This window comes from Camelus bactrianus, chromosome X (assembly GCF_048773025.1).
Source record: "Camelus bactrianus isolate YW-2024 breed Bactrian camel chromosome X, ASM4877302v1, whole genome shotgun sequence".
In the NCBI taxonomy this organism is placed as follows: domain Eukaryota; kingdom Metazoa; phylum Chordata; class Mammalia; order Artiodactyla; family Camelidae; genus Camelus; species Camelus bactrianus.
In genome coordinates this window covers 4,721,627-4,745,263 of record NC_133575.1, presented here as the reverse complement: position 1 = coordinate 4,745,263, position 23,637 = coordinate 4,721,627, and the positions used below count along the sequence as shown (strand labels likewise).

Here is a 23,637-nt window from a genome sequence, read left to right as displayed (position 1 = left end):
AGCGGCATAAATCAATGGTGCTCTGTAAATAATGTATTAGACTGGATACTCAATAAGTTTCACACTGAAGTCTGGGAGGAGGGGGCCTTGGGTCCGGCAGAGTAGAGATTAATGAGGCTGTGTGTATTTCCTGCTCTGTGGGTAAATAACTCAATATTTGCCAAGAAAGTCATTGATGGAAAACAGTAGACCTTGCATTTACACATTCTGTATTTTGAGACCATACTCAATAGAAATTAATTACGTGCTACAGTATCTATGATTAAATACATCTTTAGGGGAAACTAGAAAACTCACTAAAAGGAAATGGAAGAAAAAGGAAGCAAATTCTGAGCAGCAGTAGCAGAAACAAAAACAAACTTAAGTTGTGAGCACAGCCATTCGAAGCATGTCAAGAAGAGCCCCGTGTCCCTCATAGTTGTCACGTTCCTGTGCCGTCTAATCAGTACTTGCTGGGGCCTGTTCCTGTTTCCTCAAGAAGGAAAGTCCGAGGCTGGTGGGACGGAGGTCCCGAAGACAGGATAAAAGACGTCCAGATAAAGGGAAGAACATGGTGAAAGGCCTCACCGTTTCGGGGAAGACCGACTTTAACTGCATACGACGCTTAGGTTCTCCATGCACTAGACGCGGCCGGACTGTCGGCACCGTCACTTATCACCCCCCGACCTGCCCAGTCCAAGTGTCAACCCTACAGCCGTTCCTCACTCTGCTCCAGACCACACAGTAGGAGCTTTGCAGCGGGCTGGGTGCAGGACACAGGGGAGGGACTTCAGTGCAGCCCACACGTGGCCCTGGAGGGTGGCCAACGGCCGTAGCTCTTCTGCAGGCCTGTTTGCCTTACGCTCTGCTGAGTGGTTCACGTATAGTTCCCGAGGCCTTCTGATCTCCATCCACAGCGGGTGGAATGGCAGCCAAGAGGCGAAGGGCTCAACGCCTTTCTGTCGCAGCACCCTCCCACCAAAGCCGAGATGCAAACGTAAGTCCCACAGTGTCATGGTGCCTGAGTTTTGCTTATGTAATAAACTGGGATCTTCTTACATAGCAAGGACGGGGCACCAGAACGCACACCTATTTCATATTAAAATTTTATAAAAATATCATTGTATTTCTCTAAGAAATGACCACGATATGGGGAAATTAATATTGCTGTGGCATTCTAATTCCCTCATAATAATGCTTAATAGTATTAAAATGTGTCCTGTAGATGGAATGTTTGTGTCCCCCCTCCCCCAAATTCAGATGTTGAAGTCCTAGCCCCCTGCCATGTGATGGCATTAGGAGGTGGGGCCTTTGGGAGGTGATGAGCTCGTGAGGGTGCAGCCGCATGAATGGGGTAGTGCCCTTACAAAAGACCCCAGAGACAAGACATAGTGAGAAGATGATGAAATGAGAAGCAGGTCCTCACCAGACACTGAATTTCCTGAAAATGCAATCTCGGACTGTCCAGCCTCCAGAAATATTAGAAATAAATGTCTGTTGGTCATAACCCACAGAGTCTATGGGATTCCTTCAGAACAGCCCAAATGAGCTAAGACAAGAGTTTGGGCTTTTGATGAACTAGGACACAAAGCACCTATGAAGACGTTTAGGCCAAAACGGGGCTTGTGTTCCAAATGGATTTAGTTTCTACCCACTTGTTAATGCATATTGGAAAAGAAAAGCCCGAATTGCAGAAAATGAAGCTAAATTGGTTAGTTCCCCCAACAGTAAGCCTGTAAAAATATATAATTTTACTTTTGTAAGACTTACTTCTTAATCTATATAAATTAATGTACCCCAGTTTAAAGATGCACAAGAAACGATACAAAGAAAAGAGGAAACCAGTGACAAAGCAGGAGGAAAACACAGGAAGGGAGTAAATTTAGCTAAAAGTGGGCAGTTGATGTGGTTAGAATCAGGCTAAACAGCAAAAGTGAAATGCCAAACTAAAAATAATGAGCAAACCTGCACGTGAGCTGGGACGGTGCATTAAGCACACACAACACATCGCATACAACTCAGACTAAGTATGCTGGGCGAGCAGAGGGGGAAGAAGTGTGAAGATGGAACACGGGAATAAAACGTGTAGCACCGCCAGCTCCGGATCAGAAAATGTCACCTCTAAGGATTCTGATTTTGGTAAACAGAGGAAAAGTCAAGTAGAAAAACTTACATGGTTAGATTCAGTGATTATTTTACACCAGAATCTCTGAAATTCTATCTTAAACACAGGATGTTGTTATTCAAAATTGTTTTCCAAAAATATTCATTTGTCTCACTGAACAAATGTATGTCTACTTAAAGAAACTGGAAAATAATTCGTTTACCTAGAGAATCCAGAATGAAGCCAAATGAAGGCAATAGCGGATCTACATACAATGAAAACCCAATAAAACAATTACAGAGTATCACCTTCAGGTTCCGTTACGTTTAAGCCTTACAGGTGGTACAGTCAGTGTGAGTATCAGCAACATAACTGCACGTGATGAATTAAAAGAACAAATGCACATTAGCTGTCATCTTAACATTCCAACCTTCTGGTAAATCTACCTTCAAGATGTTCCCCTTCAGCCGAATGACGTATTTATGTGGATTCAAAATTCCTGTGAGCATTAATGGGAACTCTGATGCTGTAATGAATGCAAAAGCAGGATGTTAGGGTGACCCATTAGATGCTGTATTTAATTTATTCCTAAAATACATAATACTGCTTTGCTGTGGCTATTCCAACCCGGGTAATTGGTTGCAATTAAAATAATGAGATATGCTAAATAATGACACCCGCAGTACCAGCGCAGAGTGATGTGTCATTTATAATTCCTATGTCATTTTTATGCTGATACACTTCTTCCTAATTATAATAATCTCTGAGCTAACAGGAATACGTTTCGTCAGATGCATTATATTCCGGAGGAATTACTTCACATTAACTATGTTAATGTGAAAACCATCTGACTGCACCTAAAAAAATAATGTCGACATGTAATTTGGAAAATGAACTTTGGAAGACTGTTCGGTGCTACCTACAACCTGAATACATGCTTACTCTGTGACCCGGCATTTCCCCTCCTGGGTGAATATCCAGCATAAATTTGTATGTGTTTTCACCAAAAGACATGTGTAGGAATGGTGACACTGCCACTCTGTAGTATTTTTAAGCTACAGACTTTTGAGAATAAAATTAAGGCCTTCTCTCTGACCTGCTTGAGTTTGGAAGCAGTGATGACGCTTTGGAAATTGGATATGGGCACTTCGTGGCAGAATATTTCCCTAATTATTACTTGTGATTTAAAGCAGGTTAGTTCAAACTACTAGGTATAAAATAAATGAGATATAAGGATATAGTGTACATTCCAGGGAATAGAACCAGTATTTTATAGTAACTTTAAATGGAGTGTAATCTATAAAAATATAAACCTCTATGTTCTACCCTTGAAACTAATATAACATTGCAAATCAACTTTGCTCTAATGAAAAAAAAAATAGTTCGTATCCTTGATAAGATGATAGTTAATATTAGGCAGGTACTATATATTGAAGGCTGTGTGTAAAACCAGATATCCTGGTTGCCTGTGTGAACATTGTTCTGATTAGCTGACATGTATGAACTCCGTTAACCTTGAAAACACCTTTATGAAAAATTATTATGCCTTTTTAAACAGCAAGAAAATGAGATCTCTAGATCAAAGTCAAATAAATAGTAAGTGACAGGTGCTATGAAGAAAACCAACCAGGAAAATGTTCCGGAGGCTGAGTGGTAGGGTTCCTTCATACTGTACGCTTAGGCCTGGCTTTTTTTGAAGTGACACCGAAACTAACACCTGAAGTTAAGAAGGACTCAAGACATGTGGACGTCCCGGGGAAGATTATTCCAAGCAGAGGGAGCAGCTCTGTAGGAATTAGTGGAGCATGTCTGAGGAACTGAAGAAGCAGCCAGTGGAGCTGAAAGGTCATGGTGGAGGGGTGGGGGGTGGGGGTGACCCTGGAGAGGGCAGTAAAGGACGTCACCTAAGGCCCTTCAGGCCAGGCTGTCGGTTCTGCTTCCACTGAAATGTGATTGGAAGGACTAGAGGTTCTGAGCAGGAGCGGTAAGTCACAACCCAAACCATGGAATTCTTGGTAAATGGATCCTGAGTTGTGTCAAGAGGAAGAGTGGTGGCTGGGAGACCGCGAGGAAGCTCTCCTAACAACAAAGATGAAATGACGGCAGCCTGGGAAAGTATCGCTAGTAGAAATGAAGGAAATTGGATAGATCTGGGATGGAACTTAAAAGGAGAGTCGGCAAGGCTTGTTAATAGAGTCTGTGAATGGAAGGGGGACGAGAGAAAGGAATCAGATGTGTAAAGCTGGGTCCTCAGGCTGTTTACCGAGATGGAGACACTGGGACAGAGGGTGTCCTTCAAAGCAGCGGAGGAGGAGCCACGATATACATGAGTTTTTGCAACAAAGACCAGGTAGTTGGAAGACCCAAAGATTACAGTTAGTTAGCCAGATATCTCAAGTGAAGGAATTTAGCACTTTTCTGTGTGTGGGAAGGTGCAAAGGGTCAAGCTCATTGAAACCGTTCTTTGATACGCGCCTAGCTGTCCAGGGGCCAGTATCCTGTTCTTTCACACCCCGAGTCCCTCGGGGCACCCTTGAGGGTGGAAGCCGAGGCCTGGCGGCCTGCTGGCCTCCTGAGCTGGCTCTGGCTCGCTGTCAGGGTGGCGGTGGTGGCTGACGGCCTGGGGGCCACAGCATCCTTTGCTTACTGATACGGCAGGCAGTATTTTTCATCCACATCATGTTTGTTCTTCCTTGGTGTCATTATCCTTCACAGATGTGATGTGTCACTGACCCCTGAGACAGAATTATGTAGGTGTCTCCCCTTTTGCCGAGTCATCTCAGGAAAGAAACACGGTCCACTGTGCGATGCCCACGGATGGGTTTGACAGGGAGGCTGCTTTATGTCCCAGAATTGTAGCCTCAACGTAACCGAGGAAAGGACTCTGGACACCCCCAAGAAACTTGAGACTCTCAGGGAGACAAGCCATTAACAGCCTCAATAAAAGACAGTCACGTCCGTTCATTCGATGCCCACATACGCTGACAAACATAACGTGATGCGCCAACTCCCAGACGAAGACAAAGCACAAAATGAAAACAAAAAGAATAAATCAGGACGCAATCCATCAGAGACCCTGGAGGAACTTGGTGCTCCTAGGTATGCAGACTTCAGTTCCCTGAGCAGCTTGGGTGGAGAATTTAGGTTGACATGTATTGAAAGAGAAGCCAAAGAGATTCATTGCTCTCCTATTTTCTTTTGCTCATAAGAGAAAACACACATTTATTTGCAGAAACACATCTCTTCCTTCCCCTGAGCCCCTTGCCAACTCCCAAACTAAAATTCAAGGAATGTTTTGTTGTGTGGGCTGTTATGAGCGACAGATATGTACAATAATGCACCTGCAAATTACAAAACCTCTACTCATACAGGAATCTCTCTACAGAGAGATTCTGTAGAGAAAAGATGGGCAGAGAATATCCAGCTGTCTCTCAGGAGACACGTTCTGGAAGGTCCAGGAAGTGTGCATGCCTGATACCCCGATAATCTCTGCTGACGCCAGAAAGACTGCACACGTTCAAGCATCAACACCTCAACTGAAGCTCTCCCCCCACCCCCATCCGCCCCGTATCCAGACATTTCTGTCTAACCAGGAACTACATTTCTTCTGCAACAATAGATTTTGATCTTGCTGCCGTTTTCAGAACTTTCTCGAGCTGGTATTTGGGGAAGCAGTTTGCCAGGGAGGAAGGAGACCGACAGCACGATTTTTCAGTGTCTTTCTCCGTTTTTAATCCCTACAGTGAGAAGCTGCAGATGCAGAGGTAGCTGGGTGACTCATTCCTGACAATGGCATATGCGACTGCAGGACAGGTTCCTTTCCTCCCTTATTCAGATTGATATTCTCTGCCGGAGCGAGAGGATTAATGATATTCGCCCCCAAACTGCCCCCTCTCTGAATGCAGAACATAAGAAGGACATTCTCATCCTCATCTTCTGAAAAAGCTTCTGGTTCTGTCAGCAGCACAGCCATACCTCCTCGTCCTTTTTTGACACACTGAGAAGAATCAAAATGGAAATGATTCATACCTCACACTCCATGTCGTCGGCGTGGCCGCTGGAGCTCACACGGCATTAACTTCAGGAACAGCAATGGAAATGTCCTTATGCTAAGCACATCCGACTCTCCGTCAGAGGTCAAGTTCTCTAAATGACAGCCAACTGCCTTCTGGGACGAGCCTATCTAAAAAAAAAAAAAAAGAAAGAAAAAAGCAAAATCGCTACAAATCTCTGCCCCAGACTAGGCAAGAGGAAATCATTTTACAATAGTTGAATGTGCAGAATGAAACACGCTAAAAGGTGGGGATGGGAATGGCAAATTAGAAATAAAAAACTAGCGCCTGAGCCACTCCAGGAAGTGAGATGACAGACTACCACCTAATGGCTGAGGATATCTGAGCTCATCTTTACAAAATGCCAAGAAAGAGGAGCCAGCGTTACAGAGTGGTCCGTTCACAGATGGCAAGGCATCTTGTCATATATAAAGTGGCTGTGTTCACACAAAGAATAAAAAGAAGGGGAAAAAAACACCCTATTTTGATATGTCAATGAAATTATTGGACATGAACTTTCAATTTCATTCACCTTTAAAAAATTAAACAGGAGCAATTTTAGCCAAGCATGATCAGAAACATTCCCAAGAGAAGCTTTTCCCTTTGACTAGCTCCCAGCTTTATGCTGTTCAAGGCCAGTGTTTTAGATCTAAGGCCCTTTAATGAGTGACCGCTCATGGCAGGGAGGGGGGAAGTGATGGAGATGCCAGGGGGAACCATTAGCCCTGATGCTGGCAACTGTTTAGGACTGGGTTTGTAGTGTTTCAGTTATCTTTATTTTATTTGATACTTCTTTTGGAAGAGCACTTCCTAAATCATCTACTCACAGCCTGTATCCCAACCAAGAGCAAGTGGTCATCTCTGTCTCGCAAACGGGCTGTGAGTCGATGGCTTCCTGCCATGTCTCCTTAAAACCCTCTTGTCTGCCTGACTCTCTCCCAACCCTGCCAAGTCCTTCTGTTTCTCTCCGTGCGCCTCCCACGCCCACTCCAGTCCACCGTCCAGACTGATCCCCTAAGATTATAAAGGGGGTTGTTTTTATGGGACGGTCCCTCAACCTCCCATGGGCCCCCGTCCTGATTTGAATAAAACCCAACTCCTCCCCCAGGCGCTCAGCCACGTGAACCGGCGCCGCTACCTCTCTGAGCGCATCTCCCACAACCTTCCTCTCCCTGCCTCACACCCTGAGCCCTCTGGACCTTTCTGGAACCTCCCAAAGTCCGTCTGAGCACCGTGGCAGTTCCTGGTCCTCATGCTAGAGAGACACAATCCCCACGTTTCTTTTCCAAGGTTGGTTCCTCCTAACCATTCTATCCTTCAGTCCACATGTCGCATCCACCACTCTCTTCCTGCCCAGCTCCCACCAGGTCCCCAGTCTCTTCCATTTTCTACAGAGCAGCTGATAAAAACGTCACCCTCTCTCCATCGTTCTCCTTCATCTTCTTCGTTGTGCCTGATTTCAGCCCGTAGTATCTCATCTGCTCCTGGGTCTGTGTACCATCGGTCCCCCATCCCTACAAATGTCAGCTCCATGTGACAAGGAGCCTTGTGGGTCTCACTCGCTCTTCCTTTCCAGCACCTAAAACCACCTACCCACCCACAGGCATATACAGAGGATATACCTCTCAAATATTTATTGAGCCAATGGATGACTCCGATCCTTGGCACCTCCCAGAAGCGAGCAGGCGGCAGGCAGGCAGGAGAGCTGTCAGTGCGGTCCCCGCCCTGGAGTTGCTGCTTTTGCCCTCCTGACACGGAGGTCTCTGTGACCTCAGAGGCTGCTGTGAGGTGGCCGCTGTGGCCGGCTGCCCACTCCCCGGGCCCCTCCTGTTGGCCCCTGCTAATCTGCTGTTAGCCATCCCGAGTGAACACTAGCATTTACTCATGCCGCACGCTGAACCTGGGAGTGATCACTCGTGCGGGTGTGCTCTACCCATGTCCCTGGGGAGGGGTCAGCACCCCCATGGGGATGAGATGCCAGGAGGAGGAGTGGTTCCCACTGGCTGGATGGCCTCCAAGTGGAGGTGCCAAAGACTGCACTGCCGGCGTGTGGCTCGGAAGGACCAGTCCTGGCACGGCCGAGCGGACCTCCTCCTCGCTTCTCAGTGTTGCCAGGATGACGGCGTCCCTGACTGGTAGGATGTATCCTTCCAGGTACGCAGCAGTGACTGTGCTGAGTGAACGTGTGTGCGTGTGTTACTGACGCAGGAGGCCCTGAGAACACGTGGGCAGGGACAGGCAGCTTAACTGGACCTTCCTCCCTGCTCACCAACTCAGGTATCTCCCTGCTTCCTGTGGGAACCAACAAAAAGGCTTTCTTACAGACTGCAGATGCCTCACAAATGAGCATTCCATCTCCCGGGAAAAACGTGTCCCCGTCAGTGGTAACAATACAATCTCCACATCAGGAATCACGGTGGATGCCTGCAATGTGTGGGAACTGCGTTTCCGGGAACACGGCACATGTTAATTTACAGAATTCGCGGAGCATGCCACATCTTAGGTATTTTTGTTATCAGTAGCGTTCTGCAGGTGGGGCAGTTGAGCAGAAAAGCAAATTCCCAGTCTTGCGCATTTACTTCCCAGACAGGTACATAAGGGTACCCTGCAGGACTGACTTCACAGGAGACGTCTGGGGGATACCTGCTGTGTTTCCACACTTACAGAAAAGAGGGAAGGATGCTGGATACAGAGAGAACAGGCATGGAGACAACTCTGCCCTTTATTAGCCTCTCTGACCCTCGACGTTCTCATGGTAGAGTGAGATGAGTGCCTGCCTCTCAGAACCCTGGGGATTTGAGTCAGTGTGAGGTCATGAGAAGACATGTCCAACTGTGTGCTCTCTGTTCACACGAGGTATTGAAAGTGCTTCATCGGGGGGAGGGTGTCACTCAGGTGGCAGAGCGCATGCTTAGCATGCATGACGTCTTGGCTTCAATCCCCAGTACCTCCATCAAAACTAAATAAATAAGTGAGTGAATAAACAAACCTAATTACCCCTGCCTACAAAAAAAAGTGTTTCATCAACAGACAACTGGGCTCAAGACATGGAAACAACCTAAATGTCCACCAACAGATTACTGGACAAAGAAGGTGTGGTGTATTTATACAAAGGAATATTATTCAGCCATTAAAAAAGAATGAAGTAATGCCATTGGCAGCAACATGGATGGACCTAGAGATCGCCATTCTGAGTGAAGTAAGATAGAGAAAGGCAAATACCATATGATATCACTCATAATGTGGAATCTTAAAAAAAAAAGACACTAGTGAACTCATCTACAAAACAGAGACAGATTCACAAACACAGTAAACGAGCTTATTGTTGCTGAGGAAAAGGGGGGTGGGAAGGGATAAATTGGGAGTTTGAGATTTGCAGCTACTAACTACTATATGTAAGAGATAAACAACAAGTTTATACTGTGTATCACAGGGAACTACGTTCACTATCTTGTAGTAACCTATAATGAGGGAGAATATGAAAACAAATATGTATGTATATATATGTGACTGAAACATGATGCTGCACACCAGAAACTGACACAATACTGTAAACTGATTATACTTCAATTAAGGAAAGTAGACAACTGGGCTCTTTTAGGCATTTCCATAAATGTTCACGGGTGCGAGTCTGTGGGTGAATCTGACAACCGGAGGGCATCTCAACTTCAGGACACTGCAACTATGTTCATGGAGAAGGCACCTGACGTGCTGTATTTTATGATGATAAAGAATACAGTAGGGTTTACGAGACGCTGGCCCAGAATGTTCTGATCGCCCTCTCTAAACATACATGCGTGCCCACCACACGAAATGGAAACTTTATTTCCATTGCAGTCCCTTTAGATCCTGACAAAAACCTCTGTGAACCTCCTTTGCATGTTCTAACACTTAGAAAAAACCCCTTTTAATGCTGGTCTTAGAATCACTTTGAGCACCTTCACCCCATCCTGAGCCCCCTCGACTTCTTGGCTTCTTTTTCATCAGTCCGACCCATCCCTTCACTTCATTGTCTTTATTTGTCATCCTCGAGGCATGTGCTTTACAGAATCATCCTTGATCCTTCCAAACACGCCTTCCGTTTCATGTGCTGGTGGTTTCCTTTAGCCTTGTAACGGGGACCCCGTGAAAATGCCAGCCTGGGAAGCTCCCTTTTCACCTGTGCACGTACCTTCTTAGGACTTCATTATTTTGTATGGATTTTACCTTCATCAGGAGTGTTCTCACAAAATGAGAACTGCACAGCAGTTCCATCAGCTTTTCTGACCTCTCTTTGTAACGTTGCCCAGTTCCCTTTCCCTGATGCCCTCACAAAGTTCCACCGCCTCAGGGATCCCCTCTCCTGCGAAGCACTGATGATTTTCTGGTGGTTTTTGGTCAAACTCTGTGTTTAGCTGGATGCAGTGCCAGGTAACCAAACCAAACCAAAGCAGTCTGATTTAAGAGGAGGTTTAATAACCTTTGCATTTTCATCACATGCACTCTTGCCTAAATTTAGAGAAGTGGCTACATTTCAAACAAGCACAGCGCACCTGCCCAGCAGGAAGCGGGAAGGGTTTTCTGAGCCCTCAAGCCCCATCCCAGTGAAAGAGGCTAAACTCTCCAGAGCTTGTCTTGATGTTCTGAACGGGGGCTAGAAGGTTCTTGACCAGGGAGGTAGTCAAGGGATCAGGGGACGTAAGACCTGGCAGCGGAGGCTTTGTCCAAACCAGTATTTCTTTGAAGGGATTACCATCATTTTTTTTTTTTAAATATGTCTGTACACACCATGAACCACCCACCCATCTACCCATGCGTCCATCCCACCATTCAGTATATCTGCTCTCTCTCATTCACTTGTCCCACAAATCTGAATCCTGGACCGCGTTATGCCAGATGGGGTTTCACTGAGGTTCAGAAGCAGACCCAGTGCTGGCCCTCCGGGGGCTCAGTGTTTTAGTAGGAGAAAACACTGCCTTGGGCAGGCACAGCAAACCTGGAGGATGCACACGGTACCAAAGTCACGCTTTACAAACTCTGTTTCAGCCCCTCTGCTGCGCCCTCTGCGCACTACACAAATTTTCAATACGCATCACTTGTACGATCCCCCAGCATGACTCTCCCTCACTGATAAATACCCAGGTGAAGCTAAATCCCAGGCGGGGGGAAGAAATGAAATAACTTGCACCTTGTCCATCACAAGGAACGTCTCTCAAAGTAATGGCCACGCGAGGAGGCTTCAAACAATCGATTCCCCAACTTCACAGGAAACCACTGGACAAAGTGCAGTGCCCCAATTCTGGAAGGGTCTGCACCACCAGCCCAGTTGGTTGGATGCCCCTGGGGGCGCTAACAGTCAGTTGGGTTTCCCACAGGCATCCTGGACTTTGTGCCAAACACATCGGGCGAAGGCTTTGATGCTTCTGGGCTGTAGTCCCCTGGCCCCGGGAACCCACCCTTCGCCCTCTAGAAAATCGCCACCGTCAAGAACCACCCTCTACTTTGTCTTCATAAGTGATTGTACAATTCCCAGTCTACTTTCCATTTAAACTCTTGAATATCCAGCGTTGCTTCTTCATTTTAAATGCAATGAATCAGTAATAGAAGTCGATTTCATTAATTCGCCCACTGTATTCCTCCGGAGGGAAAGGCAGGTAATGAAACTCACGTTAGGGCGGGTATACTGCGTGCCTCTCTCTGCTCCAGGGTATCAGGCTTTTGTTTGGTTTATGATGAGCCACGGACTATACAAATAAATAGTTAATAGAAATTAATTCTGTTGTCTGTAAGGTACTCTTTTATTAAGTTTTATTGAGTTTAAACTGTACAGTTAACCGCGGGCGTGTAAGACATTCTCCAGTGGATGTTTGCTGTGTAATAAGGGAATTAATGTTTAAAATCATGTAAGACTTTTAAATTCTGTGAGCGCAATGTACTATTTACTGATTTAAATGGAAAGTTTTTAAGTGAATTATGTATGCAATATAAATGAATCTGATCCTTTAGATTCCATACAAATAATGGTCAGAGCTTCATGGTTGAGCATAATTTAAAAAAATTTTTCTATCTTACATGTATATGAATTTAAAGGGACATATATCCTATATGTAAGCACACACACGCATACATGCTTATGTATGCATCTATGTATACATACCTACACACGGAGGCACTAGACTAATTAAGTCACATACTATATGCTCCAAACATATTTAAATATGGTTTGATTACAAATTGGTAAATATTCAATATATTCAATTCTGTATCATTAAGAGCTCAATGTTTTAATGAAAGTAGAAAACAGAGTATAATTCAGGATCACTTATTTGTCTCGAATTCAAGTGTACGAGTGGCGATTCGGAGATCAACAGGAATGCCTATGTAATAACAAAAACAGAACCTGTGTATTTGCCCAAACTGAATTAACTCCATTTCTCTAAATTCAAGGTGTATGGTAAGTTGAATGTTTGATCTTAGCGACTGTTACCTTGTCAGTTTAACACTTCAGCACTGAAGGAGGCATTTCTCTGTTCACACGGACCGCGCCGTGTATGTCTTGATCCGAACATACCTTCCCTTTCATGTTTGGTATCTAAGCACTGAACATGTGTATTTCAAGTTCGTCTGTGTGACCCTGTGTTCCTCTCTTCAGAAGCATCAGTAATGCACTTGGCAAATAGGTTGAAACATGAACTGTAAATTAACAGTGTTAAATTCAATATTCAATATGAAATGTTGATTCTCAAAAATGTACTAAAATGAATTAATGAAAATATGGCCAGACTCCTCACTCCAGGGCATAGGACTGTTTGAACAATAAGCAAACAAGACGTAACTGAACAGATGCAGTTAAAACCGTGCTTTGATTCGCGTGACAGACACTATATTATTAAGTACCATGACTCATCTTTGGCTTGGGATTTTTAACGTGACTCTCGAGCAGAGAAACCCAAAGATTACCAAGATAGAAAAGCTTATTCACATGTATTTTTGTGTGTTGCTGACACTTCCACAGGTTTTAAAAAAATACGTTTTCATTGAACACGATACTTGAAATACGATTAGGCAAAACATCGTCTACCAGTTTTATGGTCATCAATAATGAAATGCCTAAAGGCTTGAGACAGGTCCCTATAACTCTTATTTAAGGCTGCCGCTACTGATAAGCCACCATATAAGTTATGAAATGCATTTTTAAGAACTCAGCCGTGATATCGTAGTATTAGAACGTGTTATTAAACGGTACGAGGGACGATGGTAGGTTACTTCAGGGAAGCCAAATGCAAGCCTTTCCTAGTTCATGCCTATGAAGAGCCCACGAAATGCTCTGAATTTTTTTTTAAAGGAATTTGAAATAATCAAATAATGGCTTTAGAGTTAATCTGAAATTGTGGCAAAAGCAAGATTTGGGTTTGCATTTCTATTCTGTTCATCAAGTAATTTCTCCCTAGAGGATGCAGACAGCAATGCTATCCTCAAACTGTTTTGGTGAGCATTTCATCGATTTGATTTGAAATATTTTAGGCGGTTTTGGCCCACGGTAGGAACTTGATCACTTTCGGTACTTTTCTTTCTGGGAAACATAACATCAACATCTGGTGCAGAGCCTTGTTTCCTGACTCCACGGGGCTGGGAGGGTGGTAACACGCTTCTGCGCTCACGTGCCCTTGACCCTCCACTCCAGTGTGCAGACTGAGACTCTAGGAAGGCAGGAGCCTCTTCCTGCGGCAGCACAGCTTTGCCTTGGCTACCACTTCCGGCCCCAAGGCCTGACGCTGACATCTCAAGAGTTTTCCTGGAAACGCAAGAACTGGGAGTCTGGAAAGCCAAAGACACTCCTGAAGGAAGTGCTGAGGTCCAGTGTGGCCAGTTTTCACGAAGACGGGATGTGTCTGCTGTACCCAAAGTCAAATATGTCCCCCTCAACCTTACACCAGAAATTCCGAATGTCCAACCAGTCAGTGATGCTCAGACTTCCAGGTGCCAAATCGTCACTCCATGTGCTTGTTAAAGATAAGATTGCCAGAAGGTGGGACTCAGGAATCTGCCCTTTAAATACGGTCTCCAGGTGATTCTGATGCACGAAGCCCGAGGACACTATACTGGAAACCACTAAGTCGGGCAGTGGGCTTTGCACGTCAGCTCTGACCACCCGGAGGTGCCACCAGTTCATCACTGAAGTGTCCCACCACTTGGCCTCAACTGGGTCTCCAGTCTCTAGTAAGCAAAACCATTGTTAAAATAAGAGCTAAATACCAGTTAGGGACAAATTGTCTTTGTTTACTTCTTTACAGGCAGAGGTTGTCCAGAAACACAGCACCTAGCAGAGAATGACACTTCCACTGATTTCCCTAGCCCTCAACAGCACTGTTCAGGGTTGGCTCCTCTAAGCATCTTACATAAAAGTGCCCACACTCGTCCTAACCCCACCCCAACCTGTAACACATCATCTGCTTATTTTCCTCACGGCATTTAAGCCCCTTTAAAGCAAAGACCTTGTGAAATGTATTTTCGCTTGAAAACTCAATGACCTTGTGAAATGTATTTTCGCTTGATAATTCTATGCCTCTCACCCTCAGTAGAATGTTAAGCTATATAGGACTCCTAGGTGTAGAGCTGTCTATCAAACATCAGAAAGGTTGGATGAATACTGAAGAACTGCATGGAAGGAGAGACGGAAGGAGGGAGGGCAGGGATGGTTTTATGCATTTGTAAAGTACTAGGTCTCTTATCTAGATTTTCTCTAGTGACTGACAGCAGAAACCACCTTACTTCTGCAGTTTGGCTGTGCTCCTACATCAGAACCTTCATTTCTGGTGCATTTATTACTTCTGCTGCAGTATTTTTTAAGTCTGAAGGCCTTTGTTACCACATGCATCTGTGATTCATTGTGAGTTAGTATATTTCCAGGCTGTGGGTAAGGGCTAAGGTTCCTGATATGCACAAAGTATATCCCTTAAAAATACCTTAAGAGATTTTGAAAATTCTAATTCAAAAAGATACACACACCCCAATATTCACAGGAGAACTATTTATAATAGCTAAGATATGAAAACAACATAAATGTCCATTAACAGATGATTGGATAAAGAAGATGTGAGATACACACACACAGAGGAATATTACTCAGCCATGAAAAAGAATGAAATATTGCCACTTGCAGTAACATGGATGGATCTAGAGAATATTACACTTAGTTAAATTAGACAGGTAAAGACAAATATTATATATCACTTATATGTGCAATCTAAAAAATAAAAGAAATGAATCTATATACAAAACAGAAACAGACTCACAGGCAGAGAAAACAAACCTATGGTTGCCAAAGAGGGAAAGGGGAAAGGGATAAATTAGGAGTATGGGAGCTAAAAGATACAAACGACTATAAATAAAATAGATAAACAACAAGGATTTATTGTGTAGCACAGGGAACTATATTCAATATCTTATAACTGTAATGGAAAATAATATGAATAAATATATATATATGTATATATATATATATATGTATGTATGTATATGTATAACTGAATCACTTTGCTACACACCTGAAACTAACACAATATTGTAAATCAACTGTCCTTCAATTTAAAGACATACTGTAAGTCTGATTTGCTACTAAGTGTTCTGACCTGCACTGTCTTGTGCCACATGAATACACAATTCCCACATAAACACATGTGTCTGTGATTAAATAAATTCACCTACATTAACCCATTCTTTCAAGATGCAGTTCAAAACTGCCTTCTTCACAAATGCTGCCTTCGTCATAAACCCTCAGGTGACTCTCTCGTCCTCCAATGCAAGAATCCTTTTATAGCTTGACACTCAGCATCAAAGCCTGGGGATGTCACTGGATTTGTCACTGTCAAACATTGTCACTTGACCAACTTCAACCACTGCTCACCCCACAACATCTGCCTCCAACCTGGACTCCTGAAATAGTCAGTCCTCCCCATTCTTGTAATCATGTTCTATAAAGTCGTTATGAATGCTGAGTTAGTCAGTACTGACCCGTTGCTTCTAGGGAGCTTCAGGGTTAGGTTTTTGGGTGCCTCTGGTCACAGCACTGTCACCAACTGGTCAGCAGAGAACCTTGTGTGGAAGGTGTCTCTGTTTCCAGGCACCTTACTGGGTTGATACTGTTGAGTCATCCACATTGGCCTTGGGGCCATCCGCACTACGTTCATGCCTGCAAGATGTTTGTCTAACTCACTTACTATCTCCCTAAAGCACATTGCAGCCTTCTTGGACTTCCAGACGGCACTCGAGGACTGTGCTCAGGTGTCAGTCCCAACACCAGGACACACAAATGTGAAAACGTGGCACTAAATAGTCCAAAAAAGGGACACTTCCTTAGAGCCTGAAAGCTGAAACCCGAAGGCAGCGCCACCTTGTCCAACCCCAGCTGAGCCTGTCCGAGAATGGGCCGGAAAGTACCTGCAGAACTGATCTTCCGGTTTCAAACATATTACAGCGGCACGGGTGGGTCTGCAAATACGGTGCAAATTCGGAAGGCGCGGGAAACGAGGGCGGGGAGCAGGCATGGCTGCCTCCTCACTGGCCTCCCTGTGTCTCTTGTGGTCCAGCCACCAGGCGGCAGCCAGGTTACCTGCAGACAATGCCCATGAATAACCGGCAGCTTCCCAGCTGCAATGAACAAAGTATGATTCAAGCACCTTTCCGGGCCCGCAAGGACCCCCAGAGATGACTCTCCTTCCCCTTTTCCTCCTTTGTCCTTACATTCTTTGTTTCTCCGAGTCTCCGTCGGAACCTGCCTCCCTCACTAGTCCCTCCTGCCTTGGCCATGCCCAGTCATCTTTTCCTTAGACCCTGAGATCTAGGCCTCAAGGTAACAGTATCAAGGCATCCCCTGATGCTCTCAGGTCGTGGTTCCCGTCAGCTCCTCCACCTTCCGGTGTTCTGCACTCTGCCTTATCGGAAGCCGTTTCATTCATTTGCTAGCATGTTGCTTATCTGCGCCCACAGGAACAGATCTCTGATAACAGGGCCTCTGGTGGTCCTCGCTGCACTGACAGCGCAGAGGGCAATGCCGCCGGCGCACAGCGGTGCCCAGGATGCAAGTGTTGGATGGGTAACTTACAGAGCACTCCTGTGTGCTACTTTATGGTACGAATTTATGTGTTTGTCCCCATTCCCCCTATAATAACGTAAGCTCCCGGCCAGCGCAAATGACTTAGGCTCTGGTTTCATGCAAAGATGTTTATACTCAGCCTCCTCTGCCTGCTGCGTAATGGGCGGTTAGCAGGCTATGGTCTCCAGCAATGCTGCACGTTTGGAGAGCTTTTTGCACGTTATAAGCGAAAAATACACTTATTGACTAAGTGGCCCCAGTTCTGGCACTGATGTGTTTCAGTTATGTTTTGCTTTGTAACCAACAATTCCAGTACATATTGGCTGAAACCAGCAACCATCATTTATATTTTTTATTTGTCATACGTCTGCAATTTGGGCACGTCTCCGTGGACACAGCGTGTCTCTGTTCCTGCGGTGACAGCTGGCTGGCTGTAGTATAGCTGGGGGCCCAGTCATCTGAATGTGATCCCTCACACACGTGGGCATGATGCCGGCTACCCTGGGACCTCAGCCAGGCTGCCGGGCGGGCACTGGCCTGTTTCCCCTCGGTGTGGCTACCTGGCTTCCCTGAAGCAGGGTGGCTGGGTTCCCAGGTGTGACTGCCATAAGCACTAGGAAGAAGCCGAGTTACCTTGGGTGCCAAGGTTTTGGAGATGGCATCCGTTCTGTCTTGGTCCCATTAGAGACCCACCCAGAGCCAGGAGAGGGAACTTAACCTGATCTATTGTCTTGAGAAGACCGTCAGAGACAGTCTGCCTCAACAGATCACATGGCAGTTCATCTCCATCCAGACAAAACGGTGTGAAATCGACGCTTTTGCTCCTTCTGCTGTTTGTGGTTTGTGTATGTGTGTCTGGCTCGTGCACGCAGCAGGCAAGCTGAGCCAAACAAGACCAGAACCTGGCCTCCCTTGGACCAGTGGGTGTGTCAGAGCAGAGGAAAGGTAAAGTGCCACGGATCGCAGGCCTTCCCTTCAGGACGGAGCAGAGCCCCCTCAGTAACACAGCCGCCCCAACTCAGTCTGCTAGCAGAGTGTACCAGAACACTGGCGACTGTGAGCGCTTCCCACGGACCCTCTGGACGTTCAAACCTGTAACTGCAAGCCAGATTTCTACCAGTTGCAGCAGCTCCCTTTGTTCTTTTGCTACTGGCTCCCCAAGAGAAGAAGCCTTCCTCTTGCTCCCCGCTTAGTAAGAGACATCCATTTCCTTAGCCAGCAACTGTGCGGAGCCCACAGCGCTCACCTTCGCTCTCTCTTTTTCCACAGCTTCAGGCGTCTTTTCAATGAACGTGACTGAGCTACTCGGAGTCAGGAGCTCTGCCACGACTTGAAGACACTGAGATTTCTGTCAGTCTCTACCCTCAGGTGGACGCAATGTGGTAGGCGGGGGAGGGAAACCTAGCTCTGGTTCTTTCGGTCTATCTTGAAAGGAACGTAGCATTTTCAGCTCAAAGGGAACTGAGGTACTTGAGTGATGTTCAGTTCCTTCACACGGTCGGAGCACGTGCTATGAAACCCCAAAGGCTTCTTCACAATTAAAACAGCTCAATCAACACCCAGCTTTCCAGCAGACACCATTCCCTCCTGAAGGGGAATCATGACGATTCATATGTGGATGGAGAAACGGACACTGAGAGCACGCACATAAATGCTAACACAGAATAGTCCAAATTCAGCAAATACACCTGGACAGACATCCGCACACACAGAGTGAATCATCTGAAAGAACCGGTGAAATGGGGCAGTATCTATTTCCATAACATTTTCTTCTTGGGCAAAACCGCACTACATCTACAGACAAACATTTCCGTGATAATTCAGGTGTGTGGATTTGCCTACATGTGTGGCAGCTTTTTTTGTGGTTACGCTTTGATAAACTATCACCCAACTTCTAAATGAGCAGCCATCTTAATAACTACTTGAATATTTCAACTTTTTTCCTCTGTAGACCTGGTGTGTCATTCTGTTTTCCATTTTGTGCCTGGCTTTTCATGCATTTAAAGTGCTGGAGCAGCTGTTTATTTGGAAAGGTTCCTTTATGGCCATAATAATCTCCAACTAATTGCACATCAAATATTTATTTCTTGCACATTAAATTAATGAAGCAGTTTCAACAAGAGAAAAATTGGACCAGGTTGGCAAAACGGTGCCTATAAATTCATGAAAGATTCCCAGTTCTTTTTTGGCAGGACTCCTCTGATACAGATTAATAATTTTTAAATGGGAAAATTTCCCATTATCTAGTTGTGACTTTTTAAATAGGCAAGCTTGCTTTATTCAAGTGCTTTTCTCAATTTTTCCTTGATAGATCATATTATAGCTTATAGAAATGAAAAAAAAATAAGTCATACTATTGATTTTCAAATACATTATTTGCTTTCTACTCTGTCTTCAATTTAACATAATTTGTTTTCTTCACTCTACTTTTGAAACTGTAAATGCTTTCAATGGGTGAATGTTTTTCAGCTTTATAAAGGTATGGCTGGGGAGAGGGTATAGCTCAACTGGTAGAGCACGTGCTTAGCATGCACGAGGTCCTGGGTTCCATCCCTAAGACTTCCTCCTAAATAAATAAATAAATAAATAAATAAATAAATAAATAAATAAATAAATAAAGCTAATTACCTCTCCCCCTAACCAAAGATATGGATGATACACACAGAACTGCACTATCTAATGTGTACAATTTGTTGAGTTCGCACATATGACAATACCTGCGATGCCACCCACATAATCAAGGTAGCAGCCATATCCAACACCTCCCAGTTTCCTTGTGTGCATTTGCTGTTTGCTTCTGCGGTAAGAGCACAAACATGGAACTGACGTGCAACAACACTTAAGTGCACACTACGGCACTGTCATCTACAAGCACTGTACTGCACCCCGGGTCTCTAGAACCTGCTCATCTTGCAAAATCTATATCCATTTTTATACCCATTGAGTACCTCCCCACTTCCCCAGCCTCGAGCCCCTGAAAACCACTATTATATTCTCTGCTTCTAGGAGTCTGACTATTTTAGATACTTCGCAAAACATCCTTCCATTACCTTGGCTTATTTCACTCAGAAAGACACTTCTCCAGGGATACAAATAGCCAACAGGTGTATGAAAAGATGCTCAACACCAATAATTATCACACAATTGCAAATCGAAACCAGAGTGAGACAGCACCTGTTACGATGATCACCGATCAGAAAAGCCAGCCAAACAACCAACCAACCAAAAAAACCCCAGCCCAAATCAAAACATAACATCTTGATGAGGATGCTGAGAAACTGGAACTCTTGTACACTGTTGGGACTGTATAACAGTGAACACTACGGAAAATGTATTATCCTCAAAAAATTAAAAAACAGAACTACCATATGACCAGCACCCCACTTCAGGACGTATCTCAAAGCACTGATCAGGATCTCAAAGAAATATCTGCCCTCCCATTTTCATTGCGTAACTATTCACAACAGCCAAGATGTGGAAACACCCAAGTGTCCATTAGGAGATGAATGAATAAAGAAAAAGTATATACACACAATGGAGTATTACTCAGCCTTAAAAAGGAAGAAACCCTACCTTAAAAGGAAGGAAACATGGATGGACCTGGAGGACATGATGCTAAATCAACAGGTGGACTTAAAATTTTTGCTGATTAAAAGTAGTACATGACTAATTATTCTGAAAACTGGTTTCCACTTCCAACCTACTTTTTTTTTTCCTTCTGATACATTCTCTGGAAGATGTCTGATACTGTTTCTTTTAGACACACTGCTGGTGTATGGAAAATGACTAATGAAACAGTTTCAGGAAAGAATTTCTCTGAACAGTTGGTCTGTCAATGCTAAGAATGAATGCCTATGGGTTTCTTTCATCAGAATAAATGATGTTACAATTTTCCAATAAGATCATAACGCACAATTGCCAGCAAACATTACTGAGTGTTTACAATGCTTGGTAGAGAACACAGCTCCAAAAAAAGTGTCCCAAAGGACACTCTGGAGTTCTTATCTAGTTGCTGACTGACTGACTGTTAAGTTTTAGGGTCGTTAGTTGTCCTCTTTTGCACTACACTTTTGAGTATGGTTTTTGGCTTCAGGTACCTGTGAATGAAACATGGTTTGCATTTTTTTTGTAGAAAGGTCCTTTTAAAGCAAGTTCTCACCATGCTGTTCCGTTCAGACAGCAGCAAGACCATACATCTGCATGGTTTATTACAGGCTTATCTTGGATATATTGTGGGTTCAGTTCCAGACCACCGCAATAAAGCAAATATTGCAATAAAGCAAATCATACATTTTTTTGATTTCCTGGTGCGCATGAAAGTTACGCTTACACTACACAGTAGTCTGTTAAGTGTGCAATGGGCATTATGTCTTAAAAAAAATCCAGTGTGTGTACCTTAATTTAAAACACTTTATCACTAAAAAAAATGCTAATCATCATCTGAGCCTTCAGTAGGTCGTAATCTTTTTGGAGTAGTAACATCAAAGATCCCTGATCACAGATCACCACGACAGATACAGTAATAATGAAGGAGTCTGAAATACTGTGAGAATTACCCAAATGCAACAGAGAATGAAGTGAGGAAATGCTGTTGGAAAGACGGTGCTGACAGATTTGCTCAATGCAGGTTTGTCACAAACTATTTGTATATCAAAAAAGAAAACAAAACAAAAAAACGGGGAGTATGTGCCAAGCAACACAAATCAAAGCGCAATGAAACGAGGTGTGCCTGTGTAAGGAATTGGCCCCGTGATTATGGAAGCTGAGAAGCCCAGGACCTGCCATCTGGGAGCTGGAGACCCCAGAAAGTTGGTGCAGTAGTTCCAGCCCGGGTCTGCAGACCTGAGAACCAGAGAGCGGACTGATGGCGTAAGGGCCAGCCCAAGGGCAGGAGAAGACGCTTGTCAGCTTCCCCAGTCAGGCAGAGAGCCAGTTCTCCTGTCCTCTAGCTTCTGTTCTGTTCACGCCTTTGACGGGTTGGAAAACACCCTCCCACCCTGGAGAGGTCCCTCTGCTTCCCTCCGTCCACCCATTCAGATGCTCATCTTATCTGGAAATACCCTCACAGACACGCCCGGGACCATGTTTCACAAACATCCGGGCACCGCGTTGGCCCTGACACGGAGAATTAACCATCACCTGGACCTTCAGGACATATCACATACCCCCAGCAGGAATCTGTGCCATCCCACCAAATTTTTATCAGCATCTCTGGTTTCTACTGACTCGATGCCAAAAGGTGCCCTCCACCCCCAGTTCTGACAACTAAAAATGCCCCCAGACATGGCCTGGTGTGGGCTGGGGCACCGTCACCGTGCAGAGCCCCGCTGGCCGAGCTCAACCCCATCCCCGGGGAACGTCCCCGTTAGACTCTCCCGTTTTCCGTACCAGGGAGTTCCCTGGAGTGAATTCAGTTCAGATCAATGAATCTTTCAGTGTCAAAATGAGAAACACACCAATCACTGTGGATGATTCCATCTGAACAATGACAGGTGTAAACTTCTGTCTGCTCCTCTCACACCATTTCCAGGCCTTTGAAGAGGAAATGAAATATTACTGTCTAGATCAGTGGCTCCCAAATTTGCATGCACATTAGGCTCAGCCAGTGGTTTGCACAAAACTTCAAAGACCACACGGCACCCCAGAAATAAAATCAGGATCTCTGAAGGGGGGCACATAGACATCACTGAAATCTGATGTTCCCCACGTAAGTCTGTTGAGCGGATATGAGGAAGCTGTTGGAGGATTGGAGGACTAATGTATTGTAATTAATCAGTCATCACATTTGTTGTTGTAATCCTGAATCTGGTTCTTACACAATTTCCATTATCACCTTGGGGACATAATGTCATCTGACCCTGTTTTTTAAAATCTATCTATAATACGTAACTGTATCTCTAATACGTAACTCCTGTGATCACCAGGAGACTGAAGAGATGACTTGGATAAACTCCAAAATACAGTGAGTAGCGCCTAGGAAGTGCCTAACAGTGCCTACTACGGTGACTATTCTTTGCCCCATGTCACCCTTTTCAAAAATCACTTTGAATTCACTGTTTCAATCACAATCACATTTTCCATCATTGTCCAGAAAGCTGGACAGACAATTAAATCAGAGTCCCATCACCAGAACAACACTCTATTCATTATTTTAATCTGTATCTTGGTAGAAAGACATATGTTTTCAAGTAACTGTCTTCAAAAACTCTCTTTGCATGGGCGTGGTCTACACTGTGAACCACCGCACGCCTGGGAATACCTTTCACTCGCCTTCACCTTTGGGGAAAATCTTGGGTTGAATTCTTGGGTCAGGAATACTAACCCTTGATCAACATTCCGTAGACAGTGCCCCATCTTTTAGCACATGGTGCTCGAGACCAGCCCTGTCTTGCTCTCTCGTTCCATGTCACCTGCTTCATTTCCCAGGG

General features: G+C 44.7%; 2 protein-coding genes across 7 annotated transcripts in view; one reads left to right on the top strand and one right to left on the bottom strand.

Annotated features, from left to right (window-relative positions):
• Window positions 1-6,646, top strand: part of PNPLA4 (patatin like domain 4, phospholipase and triacylglycerol lipase) — a 72,654-nt gene extending 66,008 nt beyond the window's left edge. For all 3 annotated transcript variants that reach the window (XR_006728037.2, XR_012504615.1, XM_074359121.1), the window contains one exon: window positions 5,827-6,646. Coding sequence is in view for 1 of the 3 variants with exons in the window: in XM_074359121.1 (XP_074215222.1) it covers window positions 5,827-5,829 (3 nt within the window). In the remaining 2 variants the exon portion in view is untranslated. The remainder of the gene's footprint in view (window positions 1-5,826) is intronic.
• The window catches only part of STS (steroid sulfatase), a 499,782-nt gene continuing 482,271 nt past the window's right edge, over window positions 6,127-23,637 (bottom strand). For 2 of the 4 annotated variants that reach the window (XR_012504613.1, XR_012504611.1), the window contains one exon: window positions 6,127-6,262. The gene's annotated coding sequence lies outside the window, so the exon portion shown is untranslated. Of the gene's footprint in view, window positions 6,267-23,637 lie in introns of all 4 variants that reach the window. The other 2 variants (XR_012504612.1, XR_012504610.1) reach the window with 1 other exon arrangement.